The 19,607-nt window shown below is 44.9% G+C and overlaps 1 protein-coding gene across 2 annotated transcripts; it reads right to left on the reverse strand.

Annotated features, from left to right (window-relative positions):
• Nucleotides 1–441: 441 nt before the first annotated feature.
• emilin2a (elastin microfibril interfacer 2a) lies at nt 442–18,846 on the reverse strand. 2 transcript variants are annotated; one of them, XM_035635589.2, is made up of 9 exons: nt 18,520–18,845; nt 17,700–17,825; nt 15,079–15,269; nt 12,927–14,909; nt 5,208–5,564; nt 3,314–3,367; nt 2,776–2,835; nt 2,466–2,606; nt 442–1,129 (listed from the first exon to the last, which is right to left on the reverse strand). In XM_035635589.2, the coding sequence occupies exons 1-9, from the start codon at nt 18,663–18,665 to the stop codon at nt 801–803; spliced, it is 3,387 nt and encodes a 1,128-aa protein (XP_035491482.1). In that variant the 5' UTR covers nt 18,666–18,845; the 3' UTR covers nt 442–800. The 2 variants fall into 2 exon arrangements, with proteins under 2 accessions (XP_035491482.1, XP_035491483.1); XM_035635590.2 differs by lacking the exon at nt 17,700–17,825 and having other exon boundaries at nt 18,520–18,846.
• Between the last annotated feature and the right edge of the window lie 761 nt (nt 18,847–19,607).

Consider the following 19,607-nt stretch of genomic DNA (forward strand, 5'->3'; position numbering starts at 1 on the left):
ATGTCTGAGTGAAAATCAATGAAGTAATCTTTCTCTCTCCCTTTTTATGTGTTGCTAGAGGCTGGAGTGAAGGTTAAATACAGTCCTGGCTCTTTAACGGTTTGCTGCCTGGCGAACTTTCTAAATCTCGGGTGAGCAGAGAGGAGAAATTTATTTTTCATCCACACCCACTTTTACGCACCGACCCAAACGGGGGGTTTTCCTCAGTGCAGCTTCTGTAACGTGGCCAAGTTTGTAACATCAATAAATCCTTGTGTTGCCGAATCTCGTTGTTTTTACACATGAATCTCTTTGTGTGGGTTTTATTAAACGTGATCTCAACAGTAGATTATTACACAGTGAGCTGAAGTGAGCTCACGTTAAGCTGTGGTGCATTAGGGTTTTATTGCAGAACCAGCAATATTATATTCCACTGATATGCCGCCCGTGCTGACAACTGAGTCTCTGATATAGTTTTATTATAATAATAAAAAAATTCATTTTATGAATTTTCAATGTTTTATAATTTACACTTTTACACATTCACAATAGGTACAAAAAAGCCGAGTTGATAATCAAATATATTAGGAGCAAATCCTACTTGTATGCAGGCGTCTTAAGGCAAATGGCTTACAAATGACAATGCAATGACTTCTTAACTGAATCTTATAACTGGAGGATCTTCACGTCACAGCAATCCAGTGAAAACTATCGTCTCTCCGGCGTGTCCTCCGGTCCAGCTCTCTCTCTCTCTCTCTCTCTCTCTCTGGGGGAACGAAACCAGTCTCTTCCTCTCAGTGTCCGTGTGACGTGCGCTCCAGCTATCTCTGGGCCTGTTGTGCGTACAGGAAGACGGCGCTGTAGGTGGACAGGATCTCCCTTGCTTCACTGGTGGCCAGCTGGCCCCCGGTCCTCACCAGGCCCACGCGGTCTCCCTTCCTCAGGGGCAGGATGAGACTGAAGGACACCGAGTTGCCGCCGCAGCCGCAGGAGCCGCGGTGTTGTTGACCAGCCGAGGGCCCCGACGCGCTCTGCAGCTTCTGGACGCTGCGGTTGGACACCGACAGGACGGCCTCCACGTGCTCGCCCTGCTTGGCGGTCAGCAGGCCTGCAATCAGGTATCGGCCATCCAGTGGTACAGTGAAGATCCCTGTTAGAGGAAGGAAAGGGGAGGATGATTAAGTGGATCCAGATGTTTGTTACTCTTGGGCCCTATTCTTCGAAATTAAGAGTTGTCAGAGAAACACGTCCAATAGAGGAATGAGAGTGAAATGCAAAGACATCGTTGCAGTGTCAATTATGGCCAAAGAATGAGTGACACTTTTTTTCTTTAGGCTCTAACTTTTGGTGATACATTTTGGTTTTAAGACGAGTTAATGAAAAATGCTCACAATCTGTTGTGTAAATCGCAAATTAATTTGAAAAATAAAGAGTATAGCTCGTGTTACAGTGTGTAACATTTAGAAGAACCTATTCACAGAAATTGAATATGTAGTCCATAGCTCTGTGTTCATATATGTATAATCACCTGCAACAAAGAACCAATGTTTTTTCGTCAACTTCGAATGAGCTAAATATAGTTACATGAAGTGGACCCGACCTCCGTGTAAGTCGCAATGTTAGCTACGTCGTGTTGAATATGTTTTTTTAAACAAAACGGTCCAGAATACGTCGCATTCGTGCTGAATTTTCAGCGCTGACGTTGCGCCACCATAAAGTGTCCCTGTCAGGTGCTCAGTTGGTTGCGGTTTACAACTTTACCACCGGATGTCGCCAGAAACGTACAACAATTACACACTGTAGCTTTGAGTTCATTCTTTTGGCCTCACTGGCGACACCACTTTCAAAAGATACCGAGCAGCATTGACATTCATTTGAAGTCGCGTCGCTGGCCGCCCATGCATTTTTGGGGGGGAAGCATAATTCCAGTTTAAGCACAAATCAGTGGGGCTATAAAAAAGCCCAAACAATGAGCCGATAGAAGCCAAAATGCTCCATGGAGCTTAGGGGGTATCTAGCATCGCCCTCCGCATTGCACAAGGGACAGACATTCTTACATTTTATATAAAAATGTTGGTCGGAGCAGCAGCTCTGAACTATATGGCTAACTCACTAAATTAAATCCGTAACAGAACCCTAATTTAGTTTGAGCAAAAATCTGTGAATTCACATTAGACTGAATGAAAATGAAGAGGATCGTGGTCAAATAAGAAACCCTGGATTAGTTTCACCACATCTGAAGAACGGGATCCTGGTGATAAACTAAAGAAATGAAAAAAAGTCAAAAAGTAAATGAAACGCGTCCTTTACACAACTTGAAATGAATGAATGAAATGAAATGCATCATTCTCAGCAAGTCCATGTGTAATATATCATTGTGACATTTAAACATATATTTAATGTACTTTCTGTGTGTGTGTGTGTGTGTGTGTGTGTGTGTGTGTGTGTGTGTGTGTGTGTGTGTGTGTGTGTGTGTGTGTGTTCACCTGTTTGGGGATTGTAGTTTCCACCGTCATTGACTAGAACCCTGTTAAAGCGAATGATGCCAAAGTCTCCGGAGAAGGGCTGCAGTGTGAGCCCCGCGGAGAAGGAGAAGGGGTCGGCAAAGGCGCTGTTGTCCACGGAAACTAGAAACATAAAAAAAGTCTGTGTCTCACTTCAAAGATGAATTGAACTGCACAATTCCCAATTAATTACAGTGAATATAACCCATTACATAAACTCATGGTGGAGCTAATGCTTTTTATAATTTTCTTTTCTTATTCCATGCAGTTACAGACGGAGAGATCATTTTACCTGGCGATTCAAACAGAGCTTGATGCATCGGATTCCACGCCACGTTTGTTGCTATAGGAACTACACGGTACAAATGAGAGAAAAAGTGTTAATTCCTCCCGTCAAGGCTGTGAGTCGAGAGGGTGACACCTTTTATATTTTTGTAGCGGCTTCATTCACGTGAGCCTCTGGCTGTGTGTGAATTAATACCCAGAATAATGATATGCCGCGTTATGTTATGTCAAGGAAGAAGAAAAAACAATACGAACATTATCCGTTTCAATAAAACAATTTCCCACATTATAGTCACCAAGTGTATCATTCGACTTGCAGCCCAGGGAGAGAAACTTTGTGCTAAGTGCCTGCAGACAAGCTTCAAAAACCCTTCCACAGTCCGCCCACACCTCCTTACACCAAACACGTCCAGCTCCCACTCCCCTCCAACTCTAAAGCTGCGAACTATTCTCGGCTTTTTCCAACGTTTCTACGCTGATGTGGAAGAAACGCTAAAAGCCCTCGGATGCGTGCGCTGTAACCTGACAATGAACTGCTGCAGTACCTCGGCGGCCGGTTGATTGAGGCTTGAAAGGCACCGGCTGCACGGGAGGATAGCCTGCGCAGAAGACACAGACGAGAAACACATCATGTTTTATAATTATTCCAAGAAGACGGGTTAGCCAGAGAGGCAGATGTTTGGGGGATTTTTTTCCCCCCAGAATTGTGACATCGTGGCATGACACTGGGATAGTTTCCCAGAGAAGGTAGCAATTAAGACGAGGCAGGTTATAATCTAGACCATTTTGGTTTTTTGCAAGTGCCCGTCTTGAACCAGGTTGATTTTTGGTCTTTCGGGGATCTATGAGAAGATTCAGGTGTTGGCATGTGTGCTGTATGAGTTCCAAATAAACTCAACAAAGATATAACTGAAAAAAAAGACGCTGCTGCTGATGATGATGATGATGATGATGTGAGAAGCTTCACTCCAATTCTGAGGGATAAGCGAAAACCTGAGACAAATTCCTTACGACTCTGCGCCGAAGCCTGGAGATTTTTTATGAATTACATCTTGGACTAAAAGCTTCTTCTCCCACACTCGGTGAGCAGTAACAGCGCAACTGTCTCTATTACTGCCAAAACATGCCCATGTGAAAGCTATAACAAAGCATATTTTGTTTGTTATTTCGTCCTAATCACCCTACACTGCATGCAGTCCGGATAATTCCGTCCAGAGCCGGCTAAATCTGTGGCTCTCTCCGCTGTCTCATCCGTCCAATTTGACTTGGCCCCTGTTCAAAGGCCCTTTAGTCTAAAACATTCTTGTGTGGTTGACAAAAAATACCCTAAATACACATATAATGAATCCCTTGTTATGGGTCCCGTGTGTGAAAAGGGCTAAGAGGAACAAAACAGCAACAGGCTCAGTTCAGAGTTTTGTCATTCCGGTTTGGTTTCGAACGACTACGTGAATATCTGGCTGCCGCGGCCTCGCCAGGACAGTGCGAGACGTGTCGTCACACGAGCGTCATGAAATGTACTTTCTGTTGCTGCAGTGATGATAGAGTCTGGTTTCGGCACGTTACAAGTAGATGGTGTGGTTATTTAGTGCACATGAGGTAGCAATAAAATATTTATTGGGTACTTTCACTGGGACAAATACATAAGTGCAGGAGCAGGAGACAAAGAGGGCTGCAGTGTATTAATTACAGGGCACAGTAATGTCAATAGTAATGAGAGGAAATGGGGGAAATTAGGTAATAGTATTGATATTGTATTCAAAATAGTTACGGTGTCATTTATTGAACTGCACCAACAAAAAGGTTTTGGGATATTATATTGTCTTTTTAGAATAGAATAGGAAGCCTTTATTATTATTGTACAAGAGAATAACTGTACTATAAAAAATTAGAGGGGTAATTCTAAAAAACATAACTAGCACACTAATAAATATTTTAAATTTGGAGTGGTTACCAATTAATAATTGCACAGAATGGATGTTACTTTATGTGAATACATATGTCAACATATCATACTTTATGAATTGGTAGCATTTAAAAATATAATGGCTCAATGAGGTATGTTTTATTGTTGATATAATTTACATTATTGTGATGTTGGCGAACAAATCATGAGGATGGGTAAGCTTGGAAAGAAGATTTCCTCTGTACTTGTTACTATGACAGGTATGTTTTTAAAAAGGTTGTTAAAATGAGTTTTGGGACCATCTGAATCCATCTGTAGGATCCATCTGACAATCAAAGCATATGAATTTTGTATTTCGAGAGACGACAAATAAATTGAGACAAAGTGCAGATTTTTAGTTTTCACACGGACAGAAAGAAACAGATTTGTCTTATTATATTCGGAGGCTTTTATATAAGAAGAACATCCAAAGTGTTTCCAGTCTGAATCTAGCCTGGAAACACTAAAGGTCATATCCTGGTAGCAGGTCTCACCTGGTGCTCCAGCGAACCCTTGGACCGGCACGCTGGACGACTGCTCGGAGCCCCTCCGCACGGTCACCCTGCGCATGTACCCCGGGGGTCCGGCCTCGCCCTGCTCCACGACGGGCCTTATGGGAACCAGGGGCAGATGGTGGTGGCCCGGCTGCTGCGGGGAGCCGGACGGCTGGCTCGGCGAGTTGATCTTTATTGTGTGCACGTTGGGCTGCGCTGCTTGGCCGGGATTGTACGGCTGCCTGGGGCTGGATGGCGGCGGCGGGATGATTATAGGGATCTGGATTTGTTTTATTCTGGTCCTGGTCTGAGTTGCGTCTGGCAGAGACGCAGGCCTCTCCGGCCTTAAGGTCATTCCTAGAAAAAGCGAAAGAAAAAGGAAACACAGTGGCGGAGATTATAAATATATCAATTTACGATTCACTTTCTAACCATATGATGGTTTTTACCATCAAGCATAAAAAGCTTCGGGTCACCGCTTACAATCCAATTAAAAGTTGTAGAAAATTCAGTAATCGCACGAGCCTCCAATATACTTTTTGTTTATAAAATCCCACTTCCTCCCTCGCAGTCAGTCCGCATCCCTCCCTCCTCTTGTAAACTCTCCTTAACGACTTGTATTCTGATAACAGTCCAAATTAAACCTGGCTCGCTCTGCACTGCACACTTAGTATTTTTTTGCTTTCTGTTTTCACCTGGTAGCGTTATCACCCTTCATAAAAGCAATGCGGGCCAGCGGGCGCGAGTTTCTTAAGCAACGAGAACCATCTGAACGGAAACCAGTTGGCCGCTTGCCAGACACCCCCCCCCGAGGGCACAGACATCACCGGAGCCTTAGGTCGGCGCATAGAGACGCCGTGAGCGTCCCAGGGACAAGTAAGAAATATGTTTGACAACCGGGTGTCAGACAGATTTGCGTCACGCCGTATATAAGATTCGGTGAAGGATTCAAATTAGCTTGTTTGTTGCTCTGGGCACACACGCTGCAGAGCCACTCTGACCTCGTGAGGGAGGTTAGGGCATAAATGGAGCGCATTGTAAGTAACCGGATTACAGTGATGCCATTCAGCCAGAGACAGTTACATTAAGGAAATGACCACTTATTGCAAATGGTTATACAGTATGATTTGGCAGAAAAAGGCTCTGCTCTTTGGGGAAGCTCTCAGAATACAAACAGCAACAACAATGGCACTGCGGGGAGAATGAGTACGTTCACTATTGAGTGGAGAATTTAAACAGACACATGTTGAATCTTAGCAAAGTCACGAGCACTAAAAGCTTCAAATGAGTTAGATGGGACGGCAAACACTGATGCAACAAGCAATGTAGATATAAGTAGTGGAATGGTTACAAGACCACCTCGTGCATCTGTGTTCAATGTGAGCAGGTCGACCAACAGCTCTTTAACACCCGACCGTGGAAACGTGTGGAAACCAGCTGATGGGCAGCTGGTGCCTGATAGGGCTCTGTTTCCTACGAGGCTAGTTTACAGGCCTGAACTTAAAGCTACAGTGTGTAATATTTAAAAGAACGTATTCACAGTAGTTGAATATATTGTCCATAACTCTGTGTTCATATAGGTATAATCACCTGCCAGAAAGAACCGATGTCTTTTTCGCCAACTTTGAATGAGTTAAATATAGTCACATGAGGTGGACCCGACCTCCGTGTGAGTCGCCGTGTTTGCTGCGTGGTGTTGAATACGGTCGTTGCACAAAGCGTTCCAGAATACGTCGCATTCGTGCTGAATTTCCAGCGCTGCCGGAAGCCGGAAATGGAATTAGCCATTGACGGTTGGTGCAATATTTGAGCAAAAGGCCAGGGAAGAAGTATTTGACACGCAAGTCCGCAATGCAGATTTAGACATAGGTCTAAATCAACTACGTTTGCAGTGTGTTAATGAGGAGGGCAAAGAATGGAACTCCTTCAAGCATGATTTACTTCAGTAAAAGCTCTGGAAAAAGCTAGTCAGTTAATTTTGTCCTGCAGTTATTTCCAAGGTCAAGAGTAAATATTCTCACTAATTCCAGCCACAGGACTTTGTCACTTCTTGAGACGAAAAAATTGGATTCATAATGATAATTATGTAATGTGATAACTGTAAGATCTGCCACAGTCAACGCCACGTGACACATTCCGTCTTGTGCCGAGGCGCAAAGTGATCAATCCAAACTTGAAAGTAATCGTGTAACCTTAGTCTGCGTGTTACTCTGGATTAGAAAAGTAATCCGACACTCTGTGTTCCTATCAAACAAAACATCATCAACCAAATTCCTCCCTTCTTACTGCAAGTGATACCACGAGCTACTCGGAAACCACGTGTATAATCAAAAACAAATTAAACCCAGCAATCATGTTGTACTGAGATAATCAGAAATCTCTTCTTCATTTCCTCCCCGTGCCTCCGACAGGACACCGGTTGCCTTGAGTGCATATTTCCCATGAGAGTCTCTCACTCCTCGGTCGCACTAAGGGGGGCAACCGCAGAGTCGAAAAACACACTATAAGGCGCGCACATACACAAGAGTGCTGGTGCAACTCACCAGAACCAGATGTAATCGCCTGCAAACAGATCGGGACACTGAAGGGGGGGGGGGGGGTGTTGGGGGATGCTTTACTCACTGGTGCTTTCACAAATTCCGGCGACGGTACACGAGTGTTCAGAAGTGTGTGAAAGCTTCAAGGAATATCGCGGCAGACAAGAAGATCACGCGATGGAAAATGGTGTCAAGGGGCACGGCGGGGTGTGGCGGCTGCACGCACACGCACGCACACACACACACGCACGCACGCACACACACACACACACACAATAACGCATCACTCGACAGACGTACATTTTCCCTTTTCCCTTTCAAGGAATGCACATGGACACAATTTCATCCTCCGCCCCATTTCCCCCCCAGTGATATTAACGATGGGAGGTTCGAATTGTGCACTGCATGGCAGACCTCAGGAGCTCCCATTGTGTATCTGGCTCCATTCTCCCCTGAAGACTTACAGATGGGTTCCCGGGTCAGAGATGGAAACACCTCACCTCGCAGCTCCAGAAAGGTCTCCGGGGAGGAGGTTGCAGTCGAAGCCGCCCCCTCAATATTCTGGGGCTGAATAAATATATACAGCGTGTGTGTGTGCGTGTGTGTGTGGCAGTGTCTAATACAATTTTCCTCTCTTTCCCAACAGACACCCTTCGACTTCAAAACGTCCTTTGATGTCTTGTTTTTCTTGTATTCCCTCATCACTGCGGACAGTTAATCGTACTCCCCGTCTCTCCAATATGAAGTCAGAATGATCAATTTCAAAAGCATTGATCCGTGAAATCAAAGCATTTATTTTAATCCCTGCTTTAACAAAACTGCCTCTTTTTTTTCTTTTCTTTTTTTTCTTCGGCCGGCCTGCCTTGTCGATACATACTCCCGGGATGGAGAAAGAGGAAAAAAGAGAAGTCCTCTGGCGCTCTTGGAAGGACAAATTGGCAGGAAAAAGATTGAACAGAAGGAGAGAGTGACAAGGGAGTAACGAGAGAGCAATTGAGAGATAAGAGAGGGAGAGAGAGAAGGAACCAACAGGGAAGTGATTTGAGCCGGCCTGGGATCACCTCCAAAAGAAGGAGGAGGAGCAGAAGAAAACAGTTTGAGAATCAAAATTCAGCACAAGAAAACTGATTAGTCACTGTCTGCATTAGGAACACAAGAGCTCAAGCTCTTTGAGAGCAGAAGCACATCCATATTTCGACATTTCATAATATCCTCTATTGAGCAGTCAAGATATGCATGCATCCGTGTTAGACTTCTAAACGATGCAACGGAGTTCTTCGCTGCTGAACTCCGACTGCACATCGGAAAGAACACGGCAGAAGACACACACACACACACACACACACACACACACACACACACACACACACACAACTTGTGGTGCGGTTGTAGTAAACCTCTGCTGTTGCAGCTGCTGAGGGCGAAGCGATGCCAACATTTTGCAGCTGAAGTCACACAATTCCATTCCGCAGTCACATTGAGTAAGGGCAAAGCTATTCGGTCAATCTTTCAGTTATGTTAATACAACGCCTCATCTGTTCGCAGCCTCCTCGGGGTCTTCGTATGGCCGCGTGGAGAATATGAGCGCAGACGCAGAGAGGAAACATTTCAGTAGGGCTCTCGGACACCGCCACACCCACAGAACTGGGATTTTTCAGGGAAATTGTTACCTCTATTTAGACAATTTCCCTTTCGCCAAAACTTGAGGAAATCGTTAACATCCTCAACCACACAGCTCAACTTCCTTTTCTCGCGAGATTTAAGGGCTCAAAGTGAGATTATATAAGGATATTTACGGTTATGTTCTAATTTGACAGTTTGGGAGATATGCATATTCGCTTGCTTGCCAAGAGTAGGATTGATACCACTATCATATCTGAATGGTCGGTTAGATATCGCCAGCAAATGGCTAACTTAGCTTAGCATAAAATCTAGGCACCCACCAAAGCGCAGTAACAAACGAGACGTATCTCGTTTGTTGATGAAATCCATACATATCGGTACATACACTGTACAGGTTTCACACTACTGCGGTTTATGTGCCAAACTTTCTTGACCAGTTGCAAGACAACCGGCAGCGACTCCAAGAAGTTACTGATAATCTGTGAGATTTACAGGTGGATTTTGTTCAATTGGACAGAGTCAGTCTTCTTTGTGCTGCTAAATTAGCCAGCCACTGGGGGTAGCTTTCTGTTTGCCATTCAGACATGAGAGTGGTATCAATCTTCTCATCTTACTCATAGAAAAAAAAAAAGGAAGCGAGTAAGTGTATTTCTACTCGCTTCCCATTAAGTCACCACCAATTATCCACAACGCCGTGAAAAAAACAGAATTAACACTTCATACACGAGGTGTGAAAATGACACGCCAGGTTGTACGAGTGGTCACGTGACGTACTGGTTGCCTGACAACTGCTCTTGGCTAAAAAAGTGAAACAACGATTGTCGGCTAGACCTTTTGTACGTACTAAACAAACAAGATAATGTGTTAATTAGATAGCTTGACCCCCCCCCCCCCCCCAACTCGTTTCCAGTTTCATGCTAAGCTAAGTTAGCCAGCTGCTGGTGGTGGTTTCACACTTGGCCCTCAGACCATGTGAGGGCAATCAAGCCTCTCGTCTAACTCTTGCAAAGACAACAAATAAGCACACTTCCCAAAATGTCAAAGCTTTTCTTTAGAAAATACAAATAGAAATAAAAAGATAAACTAGTATTATATAAACAATACTCATGAAGTGAGATCACTGACAAAGACCTTTCACAATCCTGCTGCAGTACGCACAGTTCTGCCTGATATACTGTAATGCTGGGCCGAGGTACTGTATAATGTTCCATGAACGATAATGAAATCGTACATCACAGCTTGGAAACAGCCCATAGCTACTTGGCAAAGGCCGAAATGGATTACAAAATGCCTTCACGCACTCTTTCTCACTACACCCAAAAGCATTTATCCATCCACCTTCCACTTCTCCTCAGGTCCCTATCACTCCATTGTTTTGGATGGGGGTTTCAAGAAAGGGAGGCACCAGTGATGGGGCCCCAGTCATGACATCACTGCTGAGGGGCAGTCGAAGCATCTGGTCTTGGGTGTGGGGGCCTTGCTTCTCCCCGCTCCATCAAGACTGGCTCCAGCAGTGAGTCAGGGCCCTTAATGAGGACCAGACTCCACACATCAGGCTGAGGTCACCCTACGGGAATCTCTGGAGGTTGGTATGTGTGCATGTGTAGGAGACTGAGAGGAGGGAGGGAAGTGTGTTGTGTATGAGACAGTGTGTGCGTGTGTGTGTGTGTGTGTGTGTGTGTGTGTGTGTGTGTGTGTGTGTGTGTGAGTACACATACTTGTCTTTCTATGGTTGTGAGGGCTGTGAGGGTTCAAAACCATTGTAAGGACATTTTGACATTGTAGGGACATTTTTAAATTGTGAGGACATTTTGGCCAGTCCTCACAACTTCAAAGGGCTGTTTGAGGGATTAGACTTGTTTATAGGGTTCGGGTTACAATTAGGCATGGATTAGGGTTGGGATTAGGTATTTAGTTGTGATGGTTAAGGTTTGTTTAAGGGGGTGGGGAATGCATTATGTCAATGAGTTTTCTCACAAGTATAGAACTTGTCTGTGTGTGTGTGTGTGTGTGTGTCTGTGCGCGAGTGTGTTCCTGCACGTCTGTGTCCCTGTGCGTGCGTGTGTCCGTGCGCTTAAGAGTGACTGGGTACTGACTTCAAGGCCTGCATTTCTGTGGTGTGAGTAAAAAGCTACATCATGTTGCAAGAAAGAAGACCTCACATGTTCGTAAAGGGAGTGGCCAGGATGGAACAGTCTGCAGGACGTTCTGAGATTCACATAAGGGAGCAATGAGACACGAAACAGTGCATGTGAATTATTACTAGTAGTCAGGAGGGGCTGAGACTGGAGTATAAACTGAGCTCCGAGACGTAAAAAAGAGTTAGTTTACCTGTCCCATTCCTGACATTAAAACTGGGGAATTCTTGGGACAACATGAATCTAAGTCACAGGAAGTTTCCAGTGAGGGCCTCTGCCTCTCGGTGCCGGGATATATTGAATGACACACTCAAAGCAAGCAAAGGAGGCCCAGTGAACTTGTGTCCTCCCACTCAGGGAAATACCCTGTGGCAACTCAAGGGATCTGATCCTTTCATTCCAAGCCTCCATGTAAACCAAGCAAGCAGAATGCATTATATGGGGGATTATCTCCAGGAACAGTTTGTGTTTACACAGATGTTAATCATACTTGATAAATTGAAAGTTATGATGGAAGCTGACAAACAGATTGTGTGTATTTAGATGGTATATCTTTATTCAACTTATTTTGAGTGCATTTCAGTGCCTGACAGCACCAATGTGGGAAATGATTGAATACAGTATAACCAATGGACTTTTAAAGAAAGACCACGAACCATATTTAATTACTATATTGTTACAGTATAACTTCAACCCCCCCAATGAAGTTAAACCTGTTAGCTAAAAAAAGTAGCAAACGTGCCTTTCAACAAGCTTTTCAGCCCACCAACGAGTGTGGTCATCCTAAAAAGCTATAAAAGCGTTTGCTTTCCAACAAGTTTGGATGATACAACTTAAATTACCCCAGCCTTGAGCCTGGGTTTCTACAGAGGGGAATTAATCAACGTCATCCCCCATCCCAAGCTGTGTTGAGCTCGATGCTTCCTTTTAGGGAGTGTCCACGTTAGAGTCTAGACACCAAATATCAAGGTTGTACATATTCTGCACTACGGTAATCAATTCCACCTGAGTTTGCTGACCTATGTTCTACAGTGATGAATCTTAATATGGGCTCCAACGTCAGGCTATTGTGCATCAAATGGAATTACTAGTATATTAGTGAATTTGACTTGATTTATCTCACTGGAGTTCTAAGCGGTCCTGTGATTATTTTCCTTATAAAGACACAAAAACAGACAGCTGATGATTTCATCATTGGGTCCGTTTCTGCCAGAGAGTTCTTCCTGTTAAAAGGGAGTTTTTTCTCCCCCACAGTCGCCAAGTGCTTGCTTATTGTGGGATTTGTTGGGCTTTCCCTGTAATATTGTAATATTGACCTCACTATGTGAAGTGCCTTGAGACAATGTATGTTGTGATTTGGCGCTATACAAATAAATTGAATTGAATCAAAGTACCACCAAACCACAAACTCACAAACTCACCTGGCTCTTTGGCAGCGACGTCTTTCAAAACATGCTTGGCCATCGAAGACAGCTGTGCCTGGAACCTCTGCAAGGAATTCTGCAGTGTGATTATGTCAGCACCATGATGTCCACAGGTGACATTCATCCTGTAGACACAGTCCCGCAGGCTGCCAACGTGTCTCTCCAGTCCATCTTTCAGCTCTTTGATGTTCGCAGAGACCCCGTCTAATCTTCCGCACACCTTTTCAAGTCTGGTTACTCGTCCATCCACAGCGGAAATGCCATCAGAAGACACCTTTGTGTTCTGTTTACATTGAACCAGCTCAGACGCCACCTGTTTACTGAACATGTCAAGCCTGTTACTCAGCTCCTCCACCTGACGTCTGGTGTCGTCCGCCTGACTGCCGGGTACTGCAATGACTGATGCCCGGTTGTTCCATGCTGGACTACCAGTGCCACTTTGCTCTGCGTGACAGCATGTTGAGTTTATTCTGTCCATATCCTGGTGGTATTTGCTCAAGGAGTCACTCAACCCTGTAACAGCACCAGCCAGACCAAGCACATTATCTTGTAGATTAACCAGACCTTTCTGGAAGTCATCCATCGTCTTGGCGCGTCTTTCATTCTCGACTGATTGCCTTTCAACCTTCTCCTCTAGTTGCTTTACTTTGTTTGTGGTGGCACTGACATTTGTGTGAAGAATGTCCAAATCATTCCTATACCTGATCAGGTCCTTCAGAATGTTTTCTACGCCTTTCGGTTTGGATGATGAACTTGCTTCACCAGCAGTAATTCCTGAGCCTGAGCATCCCGCAGAGCACAGCTCTCCAACAGCATTGATCTTATCATCCAAACCTTGGAGGAGGAACTTGTTGTTGTTGACTTCTACGTGGATGGCATCCATTGAGTCACCAAACATCCCTGGGAATGAACTGTTGCTGATTTCCACCAGCATGTTTGTGAACTGGTCCTCCATGCTGTTCAGACGCGCATCGAGAAGCAGACGAAGTGCTGCCACTTCGTCAGCAATTTTACGGGTCAGCTTCTCTTCAATGTAGAAACAGTGAGTCTCTGCATTTTGCTCTGTGATATTTATACGTGCCTCTAGTTCCTCAATCTGCATGCTGAAATCATTGTCTTCTTGAGGTTCAGACAGGTGTGCCAGCTCATTGTCAATGCGTACATTCAGGATGCGGTGAGCGTCTGCAATACGATCAATCTCGCGCCACAGGTCTTTGTGTTCACCACGATTCTCTTCTTCTTTAGATGGATCAGTCTGCCTTTGAGTTCTTATAGGTCCGTCTGCGGCAGCCATGTCCAAACGCAATGCCCGGATCTCCTTTCTCAGGTCAGCCTCCTTAGCATCCACCAGCTTGGTCAGGCTGACCAAACCTTGGTCATGGCTGTCCTCACAGGTCTTCTGCAAGGTCTGGATTTTGTCATTGCATGAGCTGTGTACCTTGGCAATCTGTTCCTCCGCATTCTGGTTTAGTTCCTTCTTCAGCTTCTCAAATTTCCCATCAATATAGGTCTGTATAACTTCAAACTCTGCTATGGCTGGAGTCTGAGATTGAGAGGCATCCATAAGGACACGGATCTGCCCCTCATGGCTTGTCATGGTTCCTCTTAGGTCTTCCAGGGCTTCATCCTTACTTTTCAGTGCATTGTTGATATCATCCAACCGGGCCACTATTTTTTCTATGGCCTTGTCTCCAGCAATCCCACCTCTGGTAGCCTGATGACCATCTAGCACTGCTGGGCTCTCCTCTGTACCTGTGGTCGTAGCACTGTCGGGTGGATGCATGTTGTTAAGAAGTGTCACCAGCATCTTCTTTGTGTCATCCTGTAGGTCTGTGCGGAGGTTAGCAGTTAACCCTGTCAAAGCAGATTGGAGATCCAGAACTGTCTGAGAGAGGCGCTGAACTTCCCCTTCCAGAAGACGCACCTTGTCTGTCCCACCATGCCTGGTTTCATGGTGGCCTGTCTCTCTCCGCTCTGGCCCTATAATCATAAAGAAGTAATACATTTTTCATGACTAAATACATACAAATGTCTCCTTTAAGCAGAATTGTTTTAATTTTGTAGTTTAGTGGTGATTAGTAAACTTAGGTAATACACTGTAATCCAGTGTAAACAAAAACACATGGTTGAATTGGTAAGGCTGTCTTACTCTGTGTGTGTCTGGTTGTATGTCCAGGACTTGGTGGGAGGTATGGCTGTGTTCCCTGCACTCTTTGTCGATCTGGGGGTGGTTTTGAATCTTTACAGTCCAGACCTTGGTAACCAGGACAGCATCTCCACTCTAGCTCTGTGAATGTCTTGTAGCCAATCTTGTATGTGGGTCGAAACCGAGTTTTATATCTGTAAAACAAGGCAAAGCAATCAATAACTTTTGTCTTTCATAATCTCAAGAAAATAGGAACATGAAATGGGGAACACCGAACTTTGGGTCCTCACTTAAACTCCACAGTAAGTTTGCAAAGTGTTATCACCGTTAGGCCTGTCTTCTTTTAAGAAAATGTGTTTGTTTGTCCATGCAAGAGCTCCTCTGCTATTCAAAAAATAAGAAACTTCCAATAATGGACATTTTTTGAGCTTATCATGGTACATGAACATTTAAATGTTCTGGCCAAAGCAAACAGTTCCCCAAGAAACAATAGATGATATCATTTCCCTGAAGGCAAGGGTCATGCAAAACATCTGGAAAGTTGATGTCTGAGATAATCATTCACGCACATTTCCCAACTGTCACCCTCACTGATACCACTGTTGACAAATATAAAAAAAACATGGAAACTGAAAACCTGTGGGACAACAACGCTTTAAACTCTGGTTGCAATCAGCAATCTCAATCTCTTCTTTAGATGAGATAATATGAAGCCAATGCTTTATGTCGTAACTCAGAAATGGGAAGACCTGAGGTGTCAGTTCTAGCTGGCCGCGCTTCTTGCTTTACTCAGACTTGTCCTCCTTTGACCCAGGAATTATTAGTTTCCATGGGTCGTTTCCACATCACGGTGGCTCTTGTGCACATGTTTGTGTGTGCAACAAAAAGCTAAAGCACGGAACATTGTGTTTTTATTCAAGTTTAGATGTGGCCTGGATTCAAACTGTGTTTCTACTAGAACATTCTTTCTTAACATATCAAAGTTAAAGGGAATTAAGAAAATACTTTTGGCGAGAGAAATCCCATAACACTGTAACATTCAGAATGTTTATCTGCCACATGAAATATACACTGAGAAAACAATTTTTAATTGGATTACACACTTGTACCGCTCCCAACTGTTTATATGCAGGGACATTAATTCAGCACAGAAGTGTGGAGGGCAGCTCCCGAATACAACTTAGATGAGGATGATTCCCAGATGAAATGATAGCAAAGTCCATAATGTTTCAATAACGATGATGAAAGCTACAACAATGCTCTGAGTTGTGTAACATTGAGGGCCACACGACTCATAATGACAAATCAGCAGCTGTGAGCCATCTCTTGTTGGATGATGACACATAATTAAACACTGCGTGGAACATTTGCAGATTAAGAGAGGCAGAGATAGATCTCGTCTGGACGTATAAATAATTTGTAAGAATGATTTGATGCATTGAGCCAACTTGAGCTCTGGCCTGAATATAAATAAACGTTCTGAGTTAATGATAATGAGGGATATTACCATTTGGCCATTTGTGATTGTGGAGCGTCAGTTCTCCTGTTTGGGTAAAGTTAAATTTGCTTTGGCAGATACTCATGTCTGAAGCAACAAAGACACAAGATATAGTCCATGTAGACATACATGTAGCCAAATGTGTGTTTAACTTCTTTGGGACAACACATTTTATTGCTTTTATTTGTGTTTGAAATAGTGCAGGTATATTATCCCAGAGAAGATAACCACGTGTCTGTTGGGTGATAATTGTAACTTCAATCAGGAAGATGTTTCTTACTTTATATTATAGTCTGACCTTTTTTTTCCAGATATAGTTGGCATGAGATTCCAAGGTTTGTGTTTCTCTAAACTTAAGCGTATTTCTCTGTCAGTATGTCTCTGCATACCTTAACTTGAACCAAACCTCATCTCTAAACTTTCAAAATGTATTTGCCAGTCACTCTGGAGCTCTGCTAGTGTTTATCTAACCGTCCTGAGCTGCTTTCAAGACATGCACTGCAGTCTGGACATCTTCCTGAACTTTTCCGGAGGGGCTGCAATGCGAGAACGCAGACGTCCGCAAACGCAGCTCTGGTCATTATCCGAACATTTTACCGCCAGCCCCTTTGAGCGAAACTTCTGGAAAATGTCCAGAAAAGGCCTGTGTGAGAATACAGTAGTTGAAATCTATGGAAAAGGATTTCTCGTCGTGGCCGGATGCCACAGAATGTCCCTGAAATGTTCCTGCTGCTGTGAACACGTCAATCTCCTGATGCATTCATCACATTTGAAAAAAAGGGCTGCTCCGGAAACTCCCCGGATGCAACTTTGGGGATGTTATCTGGAGTTCGTGTCCGAAAACGACTCTATAGTCTTAGTCATCTTTAAGCAAGCGTTTCCTGCTGCTGTTTATTTGCCTTCTTTCTTTTTTTCTGAGTGATCCTTTAACCCACTCGGGAAAAAAAAGGCTGTGCATTTCTGCGCTCTGCCAAATGAGATTTCCTCAGTCGCACAGTGAACATTTCCGCCTCCCGGTCTCGCTCGAAGAAACATTCTGCATCAGAACGGTTCGGCCTCGTACATTGGAAGCATGCACCCTCGACCCTTTCGCCCCTGTTGCCCCCCCCCCCCCCCGGATGCTCACGTCACTTGGTGCTGGCAGTCGGGCTGGTATGCCGGGCAGGGGGCCACCACGGGCTCCTGGAAGCTCTCCACACTCCCCTGCACGGCGCAGCTCACGTTCCTGTGCACCACATAGGCGCACCAGTTCCTGAGGGGAGAGGCAGAACACTTCTTTGAGAAGAGGTCCAAGAGTTTGTCTCTTCCGGGGGAACAACTGTGCAGTGGGTGGATATTTAGTCATTTGGCTGCAAAGATATCCTAATTAGGTCCATTTGCTTTACTGAACTTCTCCTCTGGGGCGGGTCATTTCAGGGTTGTTTTTCTCCCCTTTTTTTTTTGTTTTTCTTTTCTTTCTTTTTTTGTCGCCAGCCCTAATCAAATGTGTCGGGAAGCTGTTTGCAAATGCAGCGGTGGTCTCTTGCTAGATGAGGGAGTGGAGTGTATCACTGACATTCCGGCGTTTATCGGGATCTTATCACCTTTGGCCACACTGGCCCACTCGAGCCAAATTTAGTCGCAGGTTGATAAAGGCACAGTGAACGGGAGCTGGCCACACATAGGACCACAACAGGCCAAAACAACAGACAATCTCCGCCGATCCCTGGTCACTGCGGATCAGATGAGAAGTCTGGAAGCTTTTTTTTGGCGTTTTTTCTTGGCAACTGCGCAACGAGAGCGCAGCGACAGCGCACAGATTTCACCTTCGGGGGGGGGAAAGTGGCATGATGAAGAAACGCCCGCGAGGAAGCTGGATGTTAAGGTTTCTACATAGAAAACAAGTTGAAATTGACCCTAAACCAGAGTATGGCCCATAATAAAAACCGACAAGAACAACGACCTACCTGCTCCTGTGTCTGTGCGCCACTCCAGTGTATGCGGACCCGTGGAACAAGTCGTACGAGGGGGGAGACCCGTAAGTGAACTGAAAGTTTAAAAACAGTGTGAAAACTTTCCACCGCCAGTCCACCTCGCCGTGCCTGTGATTCATACTGAGATAAAAAAAATAAAAATATTCCTAACACAGAAAGAAAAGGAGAAGACTACACTGTTGTTATCACGCAGCGACGCTCCCCAACGCCAAAGTCACACTGGCCCAGTGACTGTCCAAACTCCCAACGACTCAAGTTTGTGGAACAAGTCCACACCGACTGCAGCTCCCCTGGAATGACGTGCAGGGCCTACACCCTCCTCCCAAACTCTCAGATGAGGAGAAAACTCCCCCCCCCCCCCCCCCCCCCCCCAAAAAAAAAAAATCTTCAAAGCTTCATAGTCTATTAGTTTGTGGTGGTATGGTTTTTTATTTTTTTTTCTGAAGTGAAGTTATTCTGTAGGAGTCACTCACGAAGAGGATAACTTGATTAAGTCTTTGTCAGCCAGCAGCCATTAATTAACACCTCACTGATGAACCCGACAGCAGGCCGTCTCCAGTGATGACAGAGTTGTGTCTAGTGGTGGTGTTGATGATATTCATGAGCGGGGACGGGGACAGTACTTTACAGTCTGTCTGCCCTGTTGGTGAAGAGGGATATGGGGGGGGGGGGGGGGGGGGGGGGGGGGGGGGGGGGGGGGGGGGTAGGAAATGTAATGTGCATTTGGTTCTTTTTCTCCAAAAAAAACTTGAATCCCTCACTGAGAAAATTCTATTCAGTTTTTTTAAGCCAAACTGAGCAAATTGCTGAGCAACGTCTGAGTGTGTGTGCACGGAGGCAGAGAGTGGCACAGTAGTTACACAAGGGGCTTCAGTTGGCAGCACTTTGAGGCAGGACTTCTTTGTCATTGCTTTCACGCTGTGTGGGAAAGTGCAAGGCAGATGAGGGCTGAGGATGCACAGCGCCAGATATGGTTGCTGGAATACCTCATGGGGAAAAAAGATGCATAAACCAACATGCGGACACACACGTGTACACACGGAACCGCTACTCCCTCACTC

The sequence above is a fragment of the Scophthalmus maximus genome, chromosome 5 (genome assembly GCF_022379125.1).
Source record: "Scophthalmus maximus strain ysfricsl-2021 chromosome 5, ASM2237912v1, whole genome shotgun sequence".
Taxonomy (NCBI): Eukaryota; Metazoa; Chordata; class Actinopteri; order Pleuronectiformes; family Scophthalmidae; genus Scophthalmus; species Scophthalmus maximus.

What these genes read in the sequence shown, in the direction of transcription:
- emilin2a (XM_035635589.2), bottom strand. Translation starts at nt 18,665, where the DNA reads ATGAATCACAGGCACGGCGAGGTGGACTGGCGGTGGAAAGTTTTCACA. An exon ending in GCGCACAGACACAGGAGCAG is followed by an intron (nt 17,826 to 18,519) that starts GTAGGTCGTTGT and finishes CTCTCCCCTCAG; the next exon opens with GAACTGGTGCGCCTATGTGG. An exon ending in AGCTCTGTTTGAATCGCCAG is followed by an intron (nt 2,607 to 2,775) that starts GTAAAATGATCT and finishes TTATGTTTCTAG; the next exon opens with TTTCCGTGGACAACAGCGCC.